The sequence below is a fragment of the Ctenocephalides felis genome, unplaced genomic scaffold, assembly GCF_003426905.1.
Source record: "Ctenocephalides felis isolate EL2017-DRISC unplaced genomic scaffold, ASM342690v1 CF-g0.4_SCAFFOLD_01170, whole genome shotgun sequence".
In the NCBI taxonomy this organism is placed as follows: domain Eukaryota; kingdom Metazoa; phylum Arthropoda; class Insecta; order Siphonaptera; family Pulicidae; genus Ctenocephalides; species Ctenocephalides felis.
In genome coordinates, this window is record NW_020537324.1 from 53,833,448 (window position 1) to 53,852,715 (window position 19,268).

Genomic DNA, 19,268 nt, shown 5'->3' on the forward strand with positions numbered 1-19,268 from the left:
AAAAATAATCCGTACCGTAACGAAATGTTCGAGGAATACTGAATGTTTTCAAATAGATCATTATAAATATTGTAACTGTCTAATATTTATAAGAATTATATAAACTGAATTGCGAAGTTGAAATTATTTGTCCAAAGCACATTAGAACTTTAGTCAGAATTAAAAATAAAATGTGAATTATTTTCGATATACAAAAAAAAATTTCTTTGAAAAAAAAAAGTTCAAACAATTTTTTTCCAAAATCAATTATTTTGTTAAGACAAGCAGAAAGTTCTTTGAATCATTTAAATCGGACGCTTAGTTCTCTCAAAAACTGCTATTTTTTACACTTTTAGCTTCATATCTTCGAAATGGCCGGGCCTGCCTTTGCCAAAAACTAACAAACACTTTTCCCAATCATTACTAATTGAATGTTTTTTAGATCATTCAAATCGGATGCTCCGTTCTCTCAAAAACTCGATTTCTATTTTCTGCACTCTTTGCTTTTTATCTACGTAACTACTGGACCTGCCTTTGCCAAAAACTAATCAGCACATCTCCCTATCAATAGGAATCGAATGTTTTTTGAACCATTTAAATCGGTTGATCCATGCGCCCGAAAACGTGATCGACAAATTGTATCCATACATGCATGCATACGCACACATCCATTTTTTCTGAGGTATACTAAAATGTTTAGAAACCTTTAAAACATCGGGAAATGTAAAAATCTTTAATTTCGATTTTTGGACGATTACAATAACTTATCCTACGGGAAGTTAACTAAATAATAATGAATAAAGATGATAACATAAAAATAGTAATAAATTATAATAATAATAGATAATAATAATAAATAATAAAATAATATAATAATAATGCAAAAAAATACATTAAATTAACTATTATATTTTGACGATTGTAATTACTATTTTTAGATTTAGTCTGTTTTCCAAGTATTTGCTAGTTTGAATATTATATATTAAACTTAGCATCATCTGCATATTAAATTCGGCATAACATATAACTGCAAATTTAATCAGTATAGTTATAATTTTTGTAAAGAGCTTTTTTGCATTTTTATGTTGAACCATTTATTTTCAAACAATATCTTTTACTAGATTTTCATGTAAAATAAAAAATAAACCGTTTCATATAAAATGTTTTATGCGCTCCTCTGATTTAACACATGGCAATTATCACAACAAAAAAGATATTACAAAACAGGCGCAAATAAAAGTATCACCCCCGGCACGCGTGCCTTCACATAATTCCATATATCTCCTAAAATATTCGAAAATATGCCTGTTATGTTAGACTTCTGTAATGACTTTATTAGAGCAATGTATCGGAACAGAAGTGGGCGGTGCAGGACACGTTCGGCGTTCGTTCTCAATAAAAACGTCAGGATAATAGGGACAAAAATCATTTGCAGATGCAGCGTGCCGGTCAAATGGTCATTTTCACCCTAAATCAGTTGGCCCGTGCGGTTTAGTTATGCCAGTGTATGAATTATGTTGATTTTGACTTGAATCAAAGCGGGATCGTTAAACATTTTTAATGTTAACATTTTTACTGGGGTATACAATATTATATTTGGAACTATGAAACAATTTGAATGCTTGCGCTTTGTCAGAATCAGAGTTTTTCTATTTTTTTTTTTACAAATAGAATAAATTTATTGATATATTAACTTCCCGAAGGAGTTAAAGCGTTTTAAGCCATTCTGAATCGGATGAGACCAAATTTGGAAAAAGTATGTGTGCGTGTGTGAACAGATTTTTTGCCGTAAATCGACGTTTTCTCAAAAACGGCTGGAGCGATTTCAAAAATGTAAAAGCCATTTGATGTATCTCGATTAGGACTATTGTTTGTGAGTTTTGTGCGACGATCCGCCTAGCCGTTTCTTTATAAATCATTCGATGTATCTCGATTAGGACTATTGTTTGTCAGTTTTGTGCGACGATCCGCCTAGCCGTTTCTTTATGAATCGCAGAAAAGTGAAAAAATTTTCGTCTACGTTTTAGCCCGCAATTCTGAATCGATTTTTAAAATTCAAATCAAATCAAAAACCGTTCAGAAGATATTGGTTGGGAATCGTGCTGATTAGTTTTTGGTAGAGATCGGCCGGGCAGTTTTCGTCGATTATTATTATTATTATTTTAGACGGTAGATACCATAGTCTTCTATATCATGCTAAAATATTACTGCCCTATGACAACTGGTTTAACTTTAAAAATTCGTCAAAGTTTGCAAAAATTAGTATGGTCTTTTTGGCATTTGTCAAAATTAGATCGTTCATCGACGTTTGCTCAAAAATGCCTGAACCGATTTCAGAAATTTAAAAACCATTTGATGTATCTCGATGAGGATTATCGTTGCTCAGTTCTGTGCGACGATCGGCCGAGCCGTTTCTTTGTAATTTGAAAGAAGTGGTAAACTTTTTATTCACATTTAAGCTCATACTACCGAATCGATTTTAAAAAATCAAAAACTGTTCGAAAGATATTAGTTGGGAATGACACTGATTACTTTTAGGTGAAAATCTACCGAGCCGTTTTTTTTTGTAATTAACTGTTGAAAAAAAATTTAAACTGATTTTCATGGAACTTTTTTTGGTGATATATATCATAGTCTTATAGAACTTATTGAAATATTACGGCCTTACGACAAGTATTTTAATTTTAAAAATTTATCGAAGTTTGAGAAAATGAGTAGTTCTTTTGACATTTGTTAAAATTAAAATTAGATGATTTACTTCATATAACGAAAGAGTACTTGGTCTTAATGAACATATTAAACAAATAAAGTCCAACAAAAAACTGGTTCAATTATAAAAATTATTGATTTTTGAAAATTTGCTTTTAAAAAATACTCCGACCGGGTTGGCGTGTTCGATTTTCAATAATGTGTTTTAAATCCATTTCGAATACTTTTAACTACTCATACATTAATTTATCTATCATGGATTAAGTCGATTATTTGCACATATCGGGAAGTTCATGTAACTTGCCTTAAGGCAAAGTACCAATACCAACTAGTTTGTTTATAATATTAAAATAAAATATCGATATAGAATGATATTGCTTCCCACAGATATTAAATCAATTCTTTATTATTTTTAAATGTAACAAGTTGTTTGAGAAGAAACATAATTGTAACTATATATCCTTTATTATTATTTCAAGTATTTTATGTATAACATCACATCAATAGGCAAGTCTAATTGGCGCAAAGCTAAATCAAATTGATGCTTTGAGTGAACAGTTTCGGATAACGCCTTTCGAATAAATGTTCTACATATGTGTTTAAGACTGAATTTATCTGACTCATTCGAAACAATTGGTTCTATAGCACAACTTTGTGATGCTAACCAGAATATTAGGTCTTCAGAAGCATCTGTAAAAGATATAGTCAAAGCATAAGGAGAGCTTTGAACTGGGCGTTCTATAAAAGGTATATCAATTCCAGCATCACTATAAGCTGAATCGTCTACAAAATGCACGTGAATTCCAGCATCACTCAAAGCTTGGACAAACTCTTTCACATAATCCAAGTTGTATCTAAGATTTGAAGCAATTTGAACAAATCCTGTAGTTTTCAAATGTTTATTCGAGTGTAAAATTTTAATTACCATTTCCGAATCAGTACACCACATATTGAACAAAAATTGTACATAATACTGAAATTCACCACCAAGCAAAGGGTTTATGCCTTCTTCAAGTAATTTTTGGTAAATATCCATTTTATTGGCAAGTCTAGCATCCCATAAAGCAGTATGATTATCACATGATACATTCAAACTAGCTCCTGCTTTTATTAAAATATCTATAATTTTTAAATCACAAGAATAACTAGCTTCCATAATTGGATACGCACCACGGTAATTACTTATATTAACAATATCTTTATCAGCTTTCACTAACATTTCTATAATTTCTGATGAAATACCCGGTACGCAAGCCAAATGTAATGCGGTATCTCCACAAGAATTTTGAATATTCACTGAAAAACCTGCATTCAATAACAATATAACCATTTTATTATATCTCATTTGTACTGCATTATGTAAAGCAGTATCGCCGCTGGATTCTGTTTCATTTAAATCGCAACTTTTGTCTATAGCTTCCATCAATGCATCGATATCATTTAATAACACTGCATCTAATGCACTAGGTACAATATTCTTGGCACCAGCTTTTAAGAGTGTTGAAGTTTGATACTAAACGCTCTGTGTCTACTATGTTTATGTATATATGTTTGTCTTTTGTTTTTTGTAAAACAAGTGATTGTTAATAATGTTTGCAATGAATGTCATTAGTTAAAGAATATATAATCAGTCAGTCTGTTTTTATCCTTCTGCATAAACGGTTGTATTATTATTCACATAAACTTTCAACATAACAACTTTCATTTACTATACGTATTATTGTTATTACTCCATCTTGCATGCCATAATGCAGTCAAATTCTCATTGTCAACTTTTTCAAGATCAGAGCCATATTCCAATAATAATTTCACAACATGAATATTTGAATATGCGCATGCTATCATGAGAGGGGTTTCTCCTCGCTTGTTAATAGTATGCACAGAAGCGCCTCGATCCAATAATTCTTTAATTATATCAAGTGATTCAGTTTTGTAGCATGCTAAAGATAATGCAGTATTTCCATATTCATTTTATGCAAGTAGATCGCACTGAACATCAAGAATAAGTTTGATCATTCGAATATTATTATGCTCTACAGCTTTGAACAGGGTCCAGTTTATAGCATTTTGATGGTGGTCATGATTTTTACAAATATCTGAGAAATATGTGATAATTTTACGTAACCCTTCTTGTACTCTTTCTTCATCATTATCATGGATTGCATGTAATGTATATTGTTTCTCCATTTTACACATCAATCAACTAAAAAAATATCATTTTGTATATTGACACTTGTGAAATGTTTTACCAGAAAGCTAATTTTGACATATATTTAAAATTTCTGAATAAATGTTACTGCCATTATTTATTAACAATATTGTGAACTTCAATTGTATACGGAAGTATGGATTCATATCTTACGTATTGCTTTTTAACCAAGAACCACCAACAAACTGTCAAAAATACAACGTGATAATTTAACGTATTTAATACTTAACCGTGGATTAATGGTTACTAGTGTTTTTTTAATGAGCTTTCAACTTAAAGAATCAGGTCCAATACCCGTATCGGACAGGCTGATGTCACGCAGCCGTGGCATTGGCTTTCACTTGTGAATATAATTATCAATATGCTTTCCAATAATTATTGCATTAATATAAAGTCATCAATGTTATAGTTGTTTTAATAATAAATTCATCCAAATGAGATAAGACCCAACTGTTGGTTTTCCTCCTAAAGCCACGTCAATAAAGTCACCACAACAAGCTTGAACGACTAAGTTCTGATTGCTGTAAATAGAATAAAAAAAGTTTTTTTCCATTTTATGTATATCATTGATACATCAAGCATTTGATATCCTAATCCATAATGTACTGTTTCAGCATATCATTCTTATGTTTGGCAGTAGTTTAAATATAAATAGATAGAAAAAATAGTTTTAAAACTTCCATTAAATTGTAATGATTTTTTTTTTGAATATTATAATTGTTATAAATTTCGTTAAAAAATAGTCAAAGCTATTGTGCTTTACAAAATATTGTCAGCAATTGATAAAGTTTTTTATGGAAACTCACGCCTAATAAAGATCATCGATAAAATATAAAAGCAATAATTTGTTTATTAATTTTGACTAATAAGTCAGTAAAAGGGTAATTAAAGAAAATATTCTCGCTATAGTAAAGATTTCTAGTAGGATAGATCAATGCTTGAAGATACGCGGGTAAAAAGGTCCACCACTAATATCTCAAAAAAAAGCAAAGTTAGGAATGTTTAACAACAATATTTGAAAGCAGAGGGTAAAAAATAAGTGATCAGTCATCACTTGAAATCAAGGGCGCTGTCAGGAGATAATTAGCCAAAACTGTTTTCTTTGTTGTTAGTTTTTGTTTGTGCACTGTGGTTTCATTTACGAGACATAAATGTAATTTTTAAATATTCACTATTTATTTGTTTTATAAGAAGTACTGTTAATTTTAAATTGGACAGAACTGTTTTTTATGTTACTTCTTTAAAAGCTTACATGAGGGTGGGATAAAAAGGACCAACTGAACCTTTACCCTTGCAAAGGCATAAACAATAAAAAATAGTAAATAGCAGTTTTAGAAGAAATAAATTAAATTAATAGTCATTCCAATTCTGCTGATGAATATTTCTGAAATAGCAAAGAAATACCAAATCAAGGTTATATACAGTGCCCATGAAAATTTAATTTTGCATTGGTTGTTTATTTTAGCTATTTTTTCGCAAAATTCTTCTATATTTAAAAATAAGACATTGGATTTATTTGCCCTCTGGCTTTCCCATTTCACCCCGGCTATGGAGTAAAAAAGGTCAGATGGCAAGTTTTAGAAAAATGGTAAAAAATACGTTACTATAATTAACTGAGAATTTTACTGAACATAGTACGAAAGTTGTTCATTTAATACGTATTATGTGTTGTTTTGAAGATTATTTGATTTTAGGCAGTATATTTACTGAAAGTTAAATTGGACCTTTGTGCTCCACCCTACTCTATAACTTGATATTTGATCTGTTATTGCACTAATTCATTGCAAATGGGAAATTGTTCGTAAAACATTATAATGACCTGGTAATTAAAAAAAATCATATCTGACTATTGGTCTGATTCTAAGAAAATAAAACGAGGAATAAAAAATATTTATTACATGCATATACAATTTTAATCAATTAAAGTGTATGGTGGTAATATTCTAATATGCAGTAATAAGGACTATAATTTCTTTCTCCAACATTTCCATTTCATAACCACTGCTCTCACGACTTCCACCAAGCAAATATTAAATTGAAATTAAATTATAATCAAAATAAATAAGTTCGAAACTGTGTGATTTGATTATGCAAATACTGCTTGTCATTAAAATTAAATATCAACTCCAGCGGAGCGTCGCAATTCAAAATATCAACTGTTTCGCGGTCTCTCCAACGTAATTCGGATTGTTCGTTCACACTTGGCTGACTATAATTATTTTATGCAAAATGAACATAACTCAATCACAATACCAATATCTGGTAGAAATTCTGTGTCAATGTTATGTTATTATATTCGGTGTGCGATCAAATCTATTGATACAAAAAACGAGGGGTTGCACGCACTGAGGATATGTGAACAACCAAAAAATATGTTTTATTTAAAAACGTACAGTTCTGTATGTTCTAGTTACTCAGAATTGATGTAATGATTTCTAATTTGAAACTCAATTCTGCATGCTATTGAAATATTTAAGATATATTTAACTATTTAACAAAAGTTAACATTCAATTAAAAGATTTATTATATTAAGTAGTAGACATGTCTCATGCACTTCACGAAGGAAGTTTGCCAGAAAATTTGATTTTATATTTTCTCGGTATTTCAAGTTATTCTGAATCGTTTGACCCCAAAATCATAAAATGTATATGTATGTGAAAAAATATTGACATTTCTTCGACGTTTTCTCAAAAACTACTGAACCCTTTGAAGGCCTTTCGATGAAATTCTATGATGACACTTTCAGTCAAACCGTTTCTTTACAATTAGCAGATAAGTGCAAATTTTTTTTGCATGTTTTTATTTCAGAAATCTTGAACCGATTTTGAAAGATATATGTTGGCGATTCTGCTGATTACTTTTTGGTAAAAGTTGGTTGGACTTACTAATTTTTTTTAAACTATTTTGATGATATTTTACGTGGTGATAGTGTTTATGGTCTTAAGAAACATTCTAAAATATTACAAACCTACAAAAAATAGTTTATTTAAAAAAAAAAAAAAATTTGGGGATATTGGGCTGTGTCAATTTTAAAAACATATTTTCACATGTTTAGAAATGACCAAATCTTATTCTTGGACATATCTATATTTTGCAAGTTGCTTTAAAGCAAATAGTCCAGTCAATTAAGCTTATGTGTACACCCTGCCATATGTAGTTTTGAGACAACTTTTTAGTGTCAATATACAAATTTACAGCTGGGTATCTAGAATTCCGAGGTGAACTTACTATAATGACTTACTGAAAATACCATTTACACCTAGTTATTGTCATATTTAGATAAAGTGAATTATAGCGATTATCTTCATAAATGAATATTTCAATAATTATAATCATTTGTTAGATATCTAGTAAGCCAAATTAGTCCTATTATCAATCTGAGAATGCACTACGTCTTCTTATTACACTTTACAGTTTTCCAAGTATATTGATCAGGCTGCAGAAAATCACTGATAATTTCTATTTACAATTAACTACAAAAATCTTTTGAAATTTACCTTCTTATTGTCAGTATAAATAATATCAGTACCATATTCACGCCCCAAGCAAATTGCACAATATATTGATCCCTTCTGTAAACCACAATTGGCACTATCATTAACACATCTGTCAATTTGGATTCTTTTGTGGCAGAGTGATCACACCTAATATAATTTTATTATTGTGTATTAACAAAAAAAATCATTCTGTGAAGTAAATTATATTTATAATTGGGTATAAGTTACAATTGACTAACAATTGACACTTAGCAGCTTATAAAATAGAATTTTTATATTTTGATATTCGAAACATTGATGAAATAAAAGCTATTTCTTATTTAATTTTTAAAACAGTTTGCTGTTATATATATATATATATATATATATATATATTATTGTCTATTCTTGGTAAGGATATTCTTAACGCGATATTAATTGTTAATTCTAAACTGAACATATATTTTTTTATTAAACTTTTACAACTGTCCAGGAACGGACAACAAGCAAAGTATTTTGATAAAAACTGTAGGCGTTAGAAAAAATACGAATTATCTGATCATTACCAGTGATTAGTCGAAGATCCTATCTTTTGAAGGATTAATACAGAATAAATAAATATAGAATATAACTAGTAGTGCATGGCATTGTGCCTTAAGGCAAATTGCTGAAACTTTCCGTACCAGAATGAAATATTCGAGGAAAACACGATAAACAATAAATATTGATCTATGATTAATAACAATTGTTTTTAAACAATTAAATAGATAAATATAATTACTACTATATATCGTTCATGTAATATACACTATACAGTGACGAATTCATCTGAGGCTATATTTTTTATTATAATGCATATAAAATACATACATTTTTGAACTGAATTGTAAATTTAAAATTTATATTTGAAGTATAAAACTTTGTTTATTTTTTGAAAATTTTAAAAAATCTTGGTATTGAACCCAAAAAATGTAACAATATTTGTACTCATTTTTATAATCTTTATAAAAGCATCTGATGCATATGTCTAGTAATCATGTTTGAAAAAACTAAATTACCATTCTTGGCACTTCAGGTCCCGTATCTTCAAAACAGCTGGACCTGCCTTTGCCAAAAACTAAACAGCAAACTAATTTTGAATCATTCAAATCGGTTGATTCGTGCGCCCGAAATCATGGACAAAAAATTGTATCGAAGCATACGTACATACGCACACACATACATTTTTTGTAAGGTATGCCAAAATGTTCAAAAACCTTTGAAACGTATATAAAAATATACGTATATTTTGATAAGATATATAAAAACTTTAATTTTCGATTTTTGCGATTCGTATAACTTACCCTACGGGAAGTTAGTAAATACAGAATATATTTAAAAACTAATCGAAGTTAGTTAGTAATAACTGTAAACACTAGATATTTTTAGATCAGCTCTAAAGACCTAATAGCACTATTATATTAAAATAGTCAGTTCTCGACTGTCTCGAAATCTAGATACTGGTTTCCCAGCGGTAGCGTGGCCGAGCGGTCTAAGGCGCTGGTTTAAGGCACCAGTCTCCTCGGAGGCGTGGGTTCGAATCCCACCGCTGCCAAATCTATTTTTTTCGAGAATGAAAGAATAAGAACAATTTTTAGAATTTAAAATAATGTTCAGCAAGGTTTAATGGCATAAACAGTTTTTATTGATAAATAAATTTACTTTTACGTTAACAAAATAAAATGTCAATTATGTTCAACATATCTAATCACTAACATGATTTGTCGAAATGTAATGTATGGATGTGTTAATTGTAGCTGACCTTAGCCATGGTCAGCTACTGCAATATCAATCTATTATATAAACAAAATTTTATACAAATATTGTAAAGTGTTTTTAGTAGACAAGTGTGAATTATCAAATATAATAATATTTTTGTATGACCTTATTATATAATCGATAATAAATAATACTACACATTTTAAATGTACAAATTCTATTAAAAGTGAAATTTTAAAATAGACTGACTGAACATCCAAGTAGACTAGCCAAAATAGACTGTTAGATCAAAATAACCAAGAAGTTACCAAGTGATCTGTTTCAAATATGTTAACGAAAAAATAAAATGGATTTTTTCTGTTTATTTTCCGTATTTCTTCTAAAAATTTGGATTTTTTTTTATTTATTTTATTAATTATAACAATCAGAGTCAGAATGACTCTATGAGTTACAGAGCTGATATAATTAAAATAATATATAACAAATTAAAATAAAAAGAGAAAGAAAAAAAATAACATAAAAAAAATAATAATAATAATAACTCATAACATAATTAAAACTAAAGGTAAAATTATAATATAAACTAATTAATCCATGAAACTGTTCCAATGAGCAGCTCACTATGTTATGTCAAGTCCAAAGGAATTTTTCTCTTCAACCTTATAGTAGACGGAGTCATAAGTAGAGGTGCTATAAGATGATTTGGATGGTTTTCTAGCTTGGAATGATGGATTGAACTTCTGCTACTAATTACATCCTTAATGTAATGGATGTGGATGATTTTATTACTTACATAAAAATTTGGATTTGATAAGTTTTTTAAAACGGCTGCACTGATTTAAAAAAACTAAAAGCCTAAAAGAAATTCGTTATGAACTCTTATTGATTAGTTTTGCGAGACAAAGGTTCAATTTGACTTTGAGCAATTATTGTGAAAATCAAAACAATTATGAAACAAACAACTCTCTGAATATGTTAATAAAACTCTCAGCTAATTCATTGTACAAATATGTTTTTTTTCTGTTTTATTTTTATTTCTATTTTTAAAAAATTGTTGTACTTTTTATCTTATCCATATGCAAGTGGCAAACAGATCCAATGTTTTATTTTTAATTTTAAAGCAAAATAATAGCTACAATATTCTCAACCAATGCAAAATATAAATTTCATGAGCACATTTTTTACAAAATTAACACTGTATTCAACCTTGATCTGGTATTTTGTCAGAAATATTCATCAGCAGTGTTGAAATAACTATTAATTTCATTTATTTCTTGTAATATGGCTTGATTACTAAATTTACATTTTTAATTACCAATTATTTATATGCTTTCGCCAGGGTAACCTGGGTAACCAGGCCCTTTTTACCCCATACACTTGCAATCTATTATAGAGTTTATATAAAAACATCTGTTGAATCTAATTTAAAATTGATACTACTTCTCATAAAACAACTACATAAACTAAACAACAGTTTTCACAACGAAAGAAAATACTATTGTTATAGAATTTCAAACAAGGTCATTTATCTCCAGATAGCGATATTGCTTGATTTGAGACGATGGCTGTTTTTTTTTTTAACTCTGTTTTATTCAGCAATCAGAAATACATAAGAATTCCTATAAGCTAAATATTTGAGAGCGATGTCTAAGAAGAATGCCAATGAGATCTGAGATGGCCAATGAGATCTTTTTTCCTCTACTTACAAATAATGTTGTTAAAATATTCCTGTCTTCGTTTGTTTTTGAGATATTATTGATGGACCTTTTTACCCGAGGACCTGTAAGCTTCGCCTTCTTCTAAGGAACTCCGAATCATTTCTTCGAAATTCATTATTGATTTTTTTTGCGACTTTGTTCAATATTTGTATGATGTAGAGTTCAAATTCAAAAGATATCATTATAAAATATTATTCTTTACAAGTTTCTGAAAGTTAATGCAGCTTTCCTTAATATTACATCTAGTTTCTTTTTGCACTATCATCAGTGTGAAAAACTGCATTACTGGACATAGTTTTCAGATTTATTCTTTTTGCACCCATAACTAATATGAAAAATTTATTTGACGCCAAATTTATTAATTTTGTTGTTTTTCCATGTTCCAAGTCATTCTAAATCGTATGACACCCAAATTGGTACTTAATAAACAATTGATTTTGGGGTTTATGTTGATAGAAAATCAAAATATATACATGCTTGCTATCGTCATCGCATAAGTAATAATGCTAATCTCGTAAGCAATTTAATTAATTATCGAATAATACTCCAGTCACAATATCCCATCAAAGTAAGCTATAAGTACATATGGACAGAACAGGCTAATGTAATTAGACATATGCAATTAGTAAATGCATTCAGATACATGCATTGCTCGGTATAGTTAAAATCAAATCACTGTGCATAAACGCGATGAATCGGATAGAAACTGTTTGACAAATATTAATAAATGATAATTAAATTTTACATTATGTTATTCATTACATTAAAATTATTTAATTGGTGATCAAAGCCGAACTGAAATTAAATTACAAATATACAGTCAATAAATTAATTTGATAAATGCTATTAATTATATGAAAAATATATACTTTATACTTAATATTTCATATACAATTTTTCAAACATTTGCAAATATCTAATTTCAGTACTAGGGATTAAATGCTTGCAAGATTAAACAGTAAAGATATATTTTTATTAAATATATATATATATATATATATATATATATATATATATATATATATTACATAAATTATTATATTTATAATTTTATATTTATATTTCTATTGTAGTGAATTAAAATGAATTATGTTGAAATTTTCATGTCCTGATGCTTTTCACTTATATTGTTGATTCACTGTACTGTCTTCGTTTTTCTAATTTTTCAACCCTTTCCACTCGGATGCCAAATCGCGAGTGGAAATTCACATATAAAATAATAAATAAATGCTGCAATACTTATGATGGGTATATCATAATTATTTTTCAATAATCTTTTTTGTATATCAGTCTTAGGAAAGTATAAGGTACTTGTTAAAAAATATTATTTTCATTTGGATGTTATCAGAACTTAAATTTACGATACATAACTAACCGAATCAATAACAAAGTTATAATTAAAATTAGAAAAAGTTTTGTCTTAAAATAAAATGATAAGATTTTTTTTAAAGATGATTCGAAAAGATAATCATCAAGAGTGATCAAGCAACAAATAACTATATTCCGATTTATAAAAGAATTATTCAAACATTGAGTAGGATAGGGTACGAAGCACAAAGGTTCAATTTGACTTTAAGCAACTATATTGTGATAACCAAACCAATATTAATATCACAACGAATAACACATATCAAACAAATAACTATCTGCCTATGTTCACTCGCATCATTGTAGAAATACTTTTTTTTGCTGTTTTTCAAAATTTTGTCACCGGGTCCTTTTTACCCCATAAATAGGATAAAATTGGACGGCCAGGGGGAAAACAGAACCGATGCCTTATTTTGAATTTTAAAGGGTTTTTTACAGGGTAATAGCTACAATATTCAACCAATGCAAAATATAAATTTGATGGGCACATTTTTTACAGAGATAACAATGTATAGAACCTTGATCTGGCATTGCTTTAAAAATATAATAATATAAGCAAAGTTGAACTGACGATTTATTTAATTTATTTGTTGGAAAATTGTTTTGTAAACTCAATTTACTTTTTTATTTACTAATTTTTGTTGTTTACACCTTTACCAGGGTTAAGGTTCAGTTGGACCTTTTAACCCTATCCACGTGTAAGGTTTTATAGAGTTTTATATATGAAAAAAAGCTGTTGAATCTAACTGAAAATTAACAATGCATTTTAAAAAACAATTAAATCGCGTATACTTAAAAATTATATTAAGGTTTCGTTAATTTAACAAGAGCTCACACAACAAAAAAAACTTTTGTTATAGATTTTCAAACACCGCCGTTTATCTCCTGATACCAAAGTCGTACCGGTTATATATCTTTTCCTCTCTACTTTCAAATATTGTTGTTAAAAAATTCTTAACTTTACTTGTTTTTGAGATATAGGTGTTGGACCTTTTTATCCGCAGATCTTTAAGTCCCCCTCTATTCTAATTTTTTTTTTTTGTGTATGTTTTACAAGTTTTTTTTGCATTTATTTCAAAATCAAAAGTTATTATACAATGCATATCAATAGGCTGTAGTGATATTCATATTCCCTTGAAAGTATAGATCAAAATATGTTTTATATTGAAAATGCGGTGTGAAATGACAATGGGAATGATTTCACACTATTCTTACTTGAATCGAGTTGAAATTTATTTAAAAACTCAGTTCATGGACCTGCCCTAGGGCAGTACTACCCATTCTCTAATATTTATGGACATCAATGACATGATTTTCAATAGATAAGCATAGTATTTGCAGTTGCGTTTACTGATCTACCTTGAAAAAATTAGTATAAATTCGATTTAATCTTTATAGTTAATAAATATATTGTTGTAGTAGAACCCCTATGTTTGAAGACATTTTACCAGTAGGAATGGTGTAAGAAAATTACATGTTAGACCGTGTAGGATTACAACTCAAACACATGACTTAATTCCAACAGCAAACAGACGACTGTCATTACATTCTCGTAATAACTCCGTTCCAGTTTCTCACGGCGTAGACGAAGGGGTAGGTGGTCCATGTGACTTGCGCCTTTTTAATCAATTTCCAACGTCCCGTAGAACGACCAACCAGATGTCGCAATTTCAACCCTAAGCCACACCCTGAAACAGTCAGCTGTTATTCGATTGGCTTTCCGGCAGACTGTAGTCAGAATTTCACCCCGCTGAGAACGTCAGCCCGCCCTTGTTGTGACGCTTATTTAGACGGGGGTGCGTGTTATTCAATTCGACTCATACGGGCTTTGCAATTACATCGAAACGAGTTCTCGGCTGTGTTTATATCGCGGGGTATAAGTCAGTACACGTCAAATAACGCGTCGCGCACGTCACTAGGGGATGGTTTGGATTTAAGAATGAATTGAGCACATTTTAGTATGGAAATAATATAGACGTATATACAAATTAACTTTTTTGAAAATTATTGTCAAAGTTAATAAGAAAAAATAATTGAGTGTTATGTTGGAGTGATTTAATTAACATTTGTTTTTCAAATTGTTATGTCCAAGTGAGTGTTTCTAGTTTAAGCTGGACAACAAAACTATCAAAATGTAAGTAGATATTTCTTTATATTTATCCAATTACTAAACTGATAAAGTAAAGAGATAAAGGCATTCGAATACCCGTTCAAGGATACTGTTAAAATAATAATAAAATTAATAGCATAATAATCATTTTATAAATAGGGTTGGAGGGTTAATCCAGAAAAAAACAAATTTTAATTACCTTTTATAGTCATCTCTTTTCCGAAGGTCTTTTTTTACAATGTGTGACTGTTCCCTTTAGGGTCATGTGTCATTTGCCAAAGAGGATCAAACGACTTCTTTGTAAATTGCCTTCTTAAAAATCAGTATCTTAGTATGTCCTTGCCCTATATATCATTTTGTCCGAAAATATGTTATTATAGTTCCTAGTTAATTAACGTTTCTGGTAGTCAATGCAATAATACAGCTTTTTTATTTAAAATAAGTAAAAACAATTGAGACTGGATTATCATTAAATAAATAAAAATCATTAACTAGTGATGCATCGTGCCTTAAGGCAATTTTTTTGAACTTTCCGTACCAAAATTATAATTTTTAGAAAAGATTCATTTTTTTAAAAAACTTGGAAAACAATGTATATTTATAAGAATTTTGAATTGTTTGAAATAATTTGAACTTTTTTTCATGCGCGGAGATGAAAAATTAAACTGCAAGGTCTAACGGTTAAATATTGGTACAGAACCCATAGAAATGTAAACAAAATTTGTTCTCATTATTAAAATATATAAGTTATCTGATAATTAGATGTGCATATGTCTAATGATCATTTTTGACCACCAAATGGCATTTTTTTACTTTTTTTCATTAGTTTTTTATTTTGTCAATACAAATAACACGTTTTTTGAATCATTCAAATCGGACGCTCCGGTATCTCAAAAACAGAATTACCATTTTTGGCACTTTGTGCCCCGTACCTTCAAAACAGCTGGACCCGCGTCTTTGTCAAAAACTAATCAGCACTTTTTCCCATCGATAAAAATCTAATGTTTTTTTAATTATTCATTTCTTTCTAACGTATGCTTAAATGTTCAGAAACCTTTCAAACGTAAAGATATATAACATTTTTTATTTTAATTTTTGGCGATTACTATAACTTACTTTACGGGAAGTTAAAAAACAAAACACCATGTTAGTTTGTCCGTATTTCCCTTATTATTAAATCAATGTCAGAAACCTGAGTGTCCTGATATTTTATTATATCTAGTGCACGCTATACAAATTTAGACTCTGTAAAAATAATCATTGTTAAGCAGCAAAATGATTTTGATGTTATCAATACCTACATATTTGGGAAATATTGACTATTGGATTATCTTCTATTATTCTGCGTACTCCCATTGGGTTACAGTAATCGTATTATATTTTATAGTTCGGTGCGTAAGTTATTATTACATACCAGATTACTTAACAGTATTAATCGTTTTTAGTGAATACGCAATTCAGATAAAATCTGGGAATTATAACTCGCCTGGCTAAAGTTTTTGATCAGTAGTAACAAATAACAAGTATATTAACATTTTTGCTTGGATAGCAAAAGAATATTTTTTTTATTGGTCTCAGTTTGCAAATAATTATAAATAAGTCAAGATATAATCTCTTGACTAACTGACTGATATACGAGCAAATTATAACTATAAATTTCATCGTAGCAATTTTTAATAAACAATTTGTTTATTGTTAATGATCACTGCTTTCGAATAGTTTTTAAAAAGATAGAGAACAATTACTTGTGGTCATCTTGTGGTATTGCATAATACACATCAGAAAGATCGATATTTTCAGTCCTTTCAACTCTGAATGTTTTTTTTTTCAAAATAAAACAGATATTTAATAATCTACGTTCTTATTTCATATTTCTAGTAGCTGATAATGATTTCTAGTAGCTGATAATGATTAGGTTTAATATAGCTGTTTATATATTAAGTAAGAACTCACTCTGTCTAAATCATAAAATTAAATACATTTATATTAATTTCTTTTTTAAAAACGTTGGAAACAGGCTCTTAGAAAATTTGATGATTTATCAAAAGATTGATTTTTCCTTCTATATTTACCAGTTTTGCTTTAATATTTTAATCTTTGTTATAGACTTTTAGATGTTCAGCGCTAAGAAAAATGACTAATAAATACCATTTAAAACCTTTGCAAATATTATGATATCTAAACGTTGAAATATGAAAATAACTTGCATTTAATATGATCACTATATTTTACATGGATTAAAATCAATGATGAACAAAGATTTGCAGTGAGTTAAAAAGAATAGTCGAGGAAATTTCAAGTCGAGCTGGCAAAGCATCCGTGGTAATAACGTGGATTGTCAATTACTGTTTTACGGGTTCGATACTCACTTTGGTCAGGTTTGATATCAAGCAGTTTGATATTGCTACATCAGATTTTTACTTCAGATTACGGATCTCAATTGTGATATAAAGTGTAAGTAGCTTTTCAAAGCATTATTGCAAAATATAATCACATCAGTATTAGAAATATCTGATATAATGTTATCAGAGAGAGAATGGTCAACCACTGATGGGTCGCCTAGAAACACTAGGTTAAGGAGGGTTCATCGAAACAGATTATGGAACACATAGTTTTCATTGCAATTCAAATATAACTAGCTGTAAGTGGAATTCTGTCTTAAGGCAATTAAGGCATCGTGCCTTAAGGCAAATTGCTGGAACTTCCCGTACGAAAATTTTTTTTTTTTTTTTAAACGATTAACATTTTTGAAAAAAATTTACTTCGAAAAAATAAGATTTTTGACAAAAATTACTTCTTTTTGAAAAAAAATAATTTTTTTTTAATTTTTTTTTTTAAAAATGTTTTCTTTATTTTGACATATTTTGAAAGATCTAAACTTTTTTTCAAAGCAATCGTACTGCTTTAACTGCATAAAGACGAAATATCAAACTGCGTAAGCGCCGCGTCGACGTCTAACGCGTAAACATTGGTACGGAACCCATAGGAATGTGAACCAAAATTATACTTATTGTTAAAATCTCTATAAAATATCTGATAATTTGATGTGCATATGTCTAATGATCATTTTTGACCGCCAAATGGCATTTTTTTATACTTTTTTCATTAGATCTCCGAAACCGCTAGACCTGCCTTTATGAAAATTTGATCAATTCTTCACCTTGTCAATACAAGTAAAATGTTTTTTGAATTATTAAAATCGGACGCTCCGTTCTCTTAAAAACTGAGTTACCGTTTTCGGCACTTTTTGCCCCGTATCTTCGGAACGGTTAGACCTGACTTCGCCAAAAACTAATCAGCACGTCTCCTTATCAATACAAATCGAATGTTTTTTGAAAAATTCAAATCAGTTGATCGGTGTTCCCGAAATCGTCGACGAAAATTTGTATCCGCACATACATACACACACGCACACACACACACACACACACACACATACATCCATTTTTTCTAAGGTATGCCAAAATATTCAGAAACTTTTGAAACGTCGAGAAATGCAAAAATTTTCATTTTCGATTTTTTTGCGATTACTATAACTTGCCCTACGGGAAGTTAAAAAATAGTGTATCTAATTAAATAATATATGATCGTTATTAGATAAATTCTAGTAATAAACATCTGTTAAATAGAAGTAGGTCAACAGTTGTGTTGCTATTTAAAAACAGCGAAAAAGGGGAAGTTCGAACACAACAGCTCATATAACTAAAGTTCTGATTACTGTTAAAAATTAGAATATAAAAACACTATATAAAAAATTGAAATTTCATGTGAGAAGGAAAAAAACACGATTATCCAATAATAATAACTATGCTATATAAATAGTGATAATACAACAGTAAACTTTCAATTCAGATGTATTATAAATAAATTCTAGTTCGAATCACGACATTTAATATACTCGTATAACTACAAACCTACATCTCCTTCATTGAGAGACAAA

At 29.2% G+C, this 19,268-nt stretch overlaps 2 protein-coding genes and 1 non-coding gene across 3 annotated transcripts in view; 2 read left to right on the forward strand and 1 right to left on the reverse strand.

Moving 5' to 3' along the window:
• Positions 1-3,157: 3,157 nt before the first annotated feature.
• LOC113367382 (putative ankyrin repeat protein RF_0381) lies at positions 3,158-4,875 on the reverse strand. Its single transcript, XM_026608994.1, has 3 exons — positions 4,779-4,875; positions 4,419-4,628; positions 3,158-4,176 (listed from the first exon to the last, which is right to left on the reverse strand). Exons 1-3 carry the CDS (start codon positions 4,873-4,875, stop codon positions 3,158-3,160), a joined length of 1,326 nt encoding a protein of 441 aa, XP_026464779.1.
• Positions 4,876-6,711: 1,836 nt separating this feature from the next.
• The window catches only part of LOC113367383 (ski oncogene), a 74,318-nt gene continuing 61,761 nt past the window's right edge, over positions 6,712-19,268 (forward strand). The window contains exon 1 of the mRNA XM_026608995.1: positions 6,712-6,719. Coding sequence (XP_026464780.1) covers positions 6,712-6,719 — 8 coding nt within the window. The remainder of the gene's footprint in view (positions 6,720-19,268) is intronic.
• Trnal-aag lies at positions 9,887-9,968 on the forward strand. The gene has a single exon. It is a non-coding gene; the product is annotated as a tRNA-Leu (tRNA).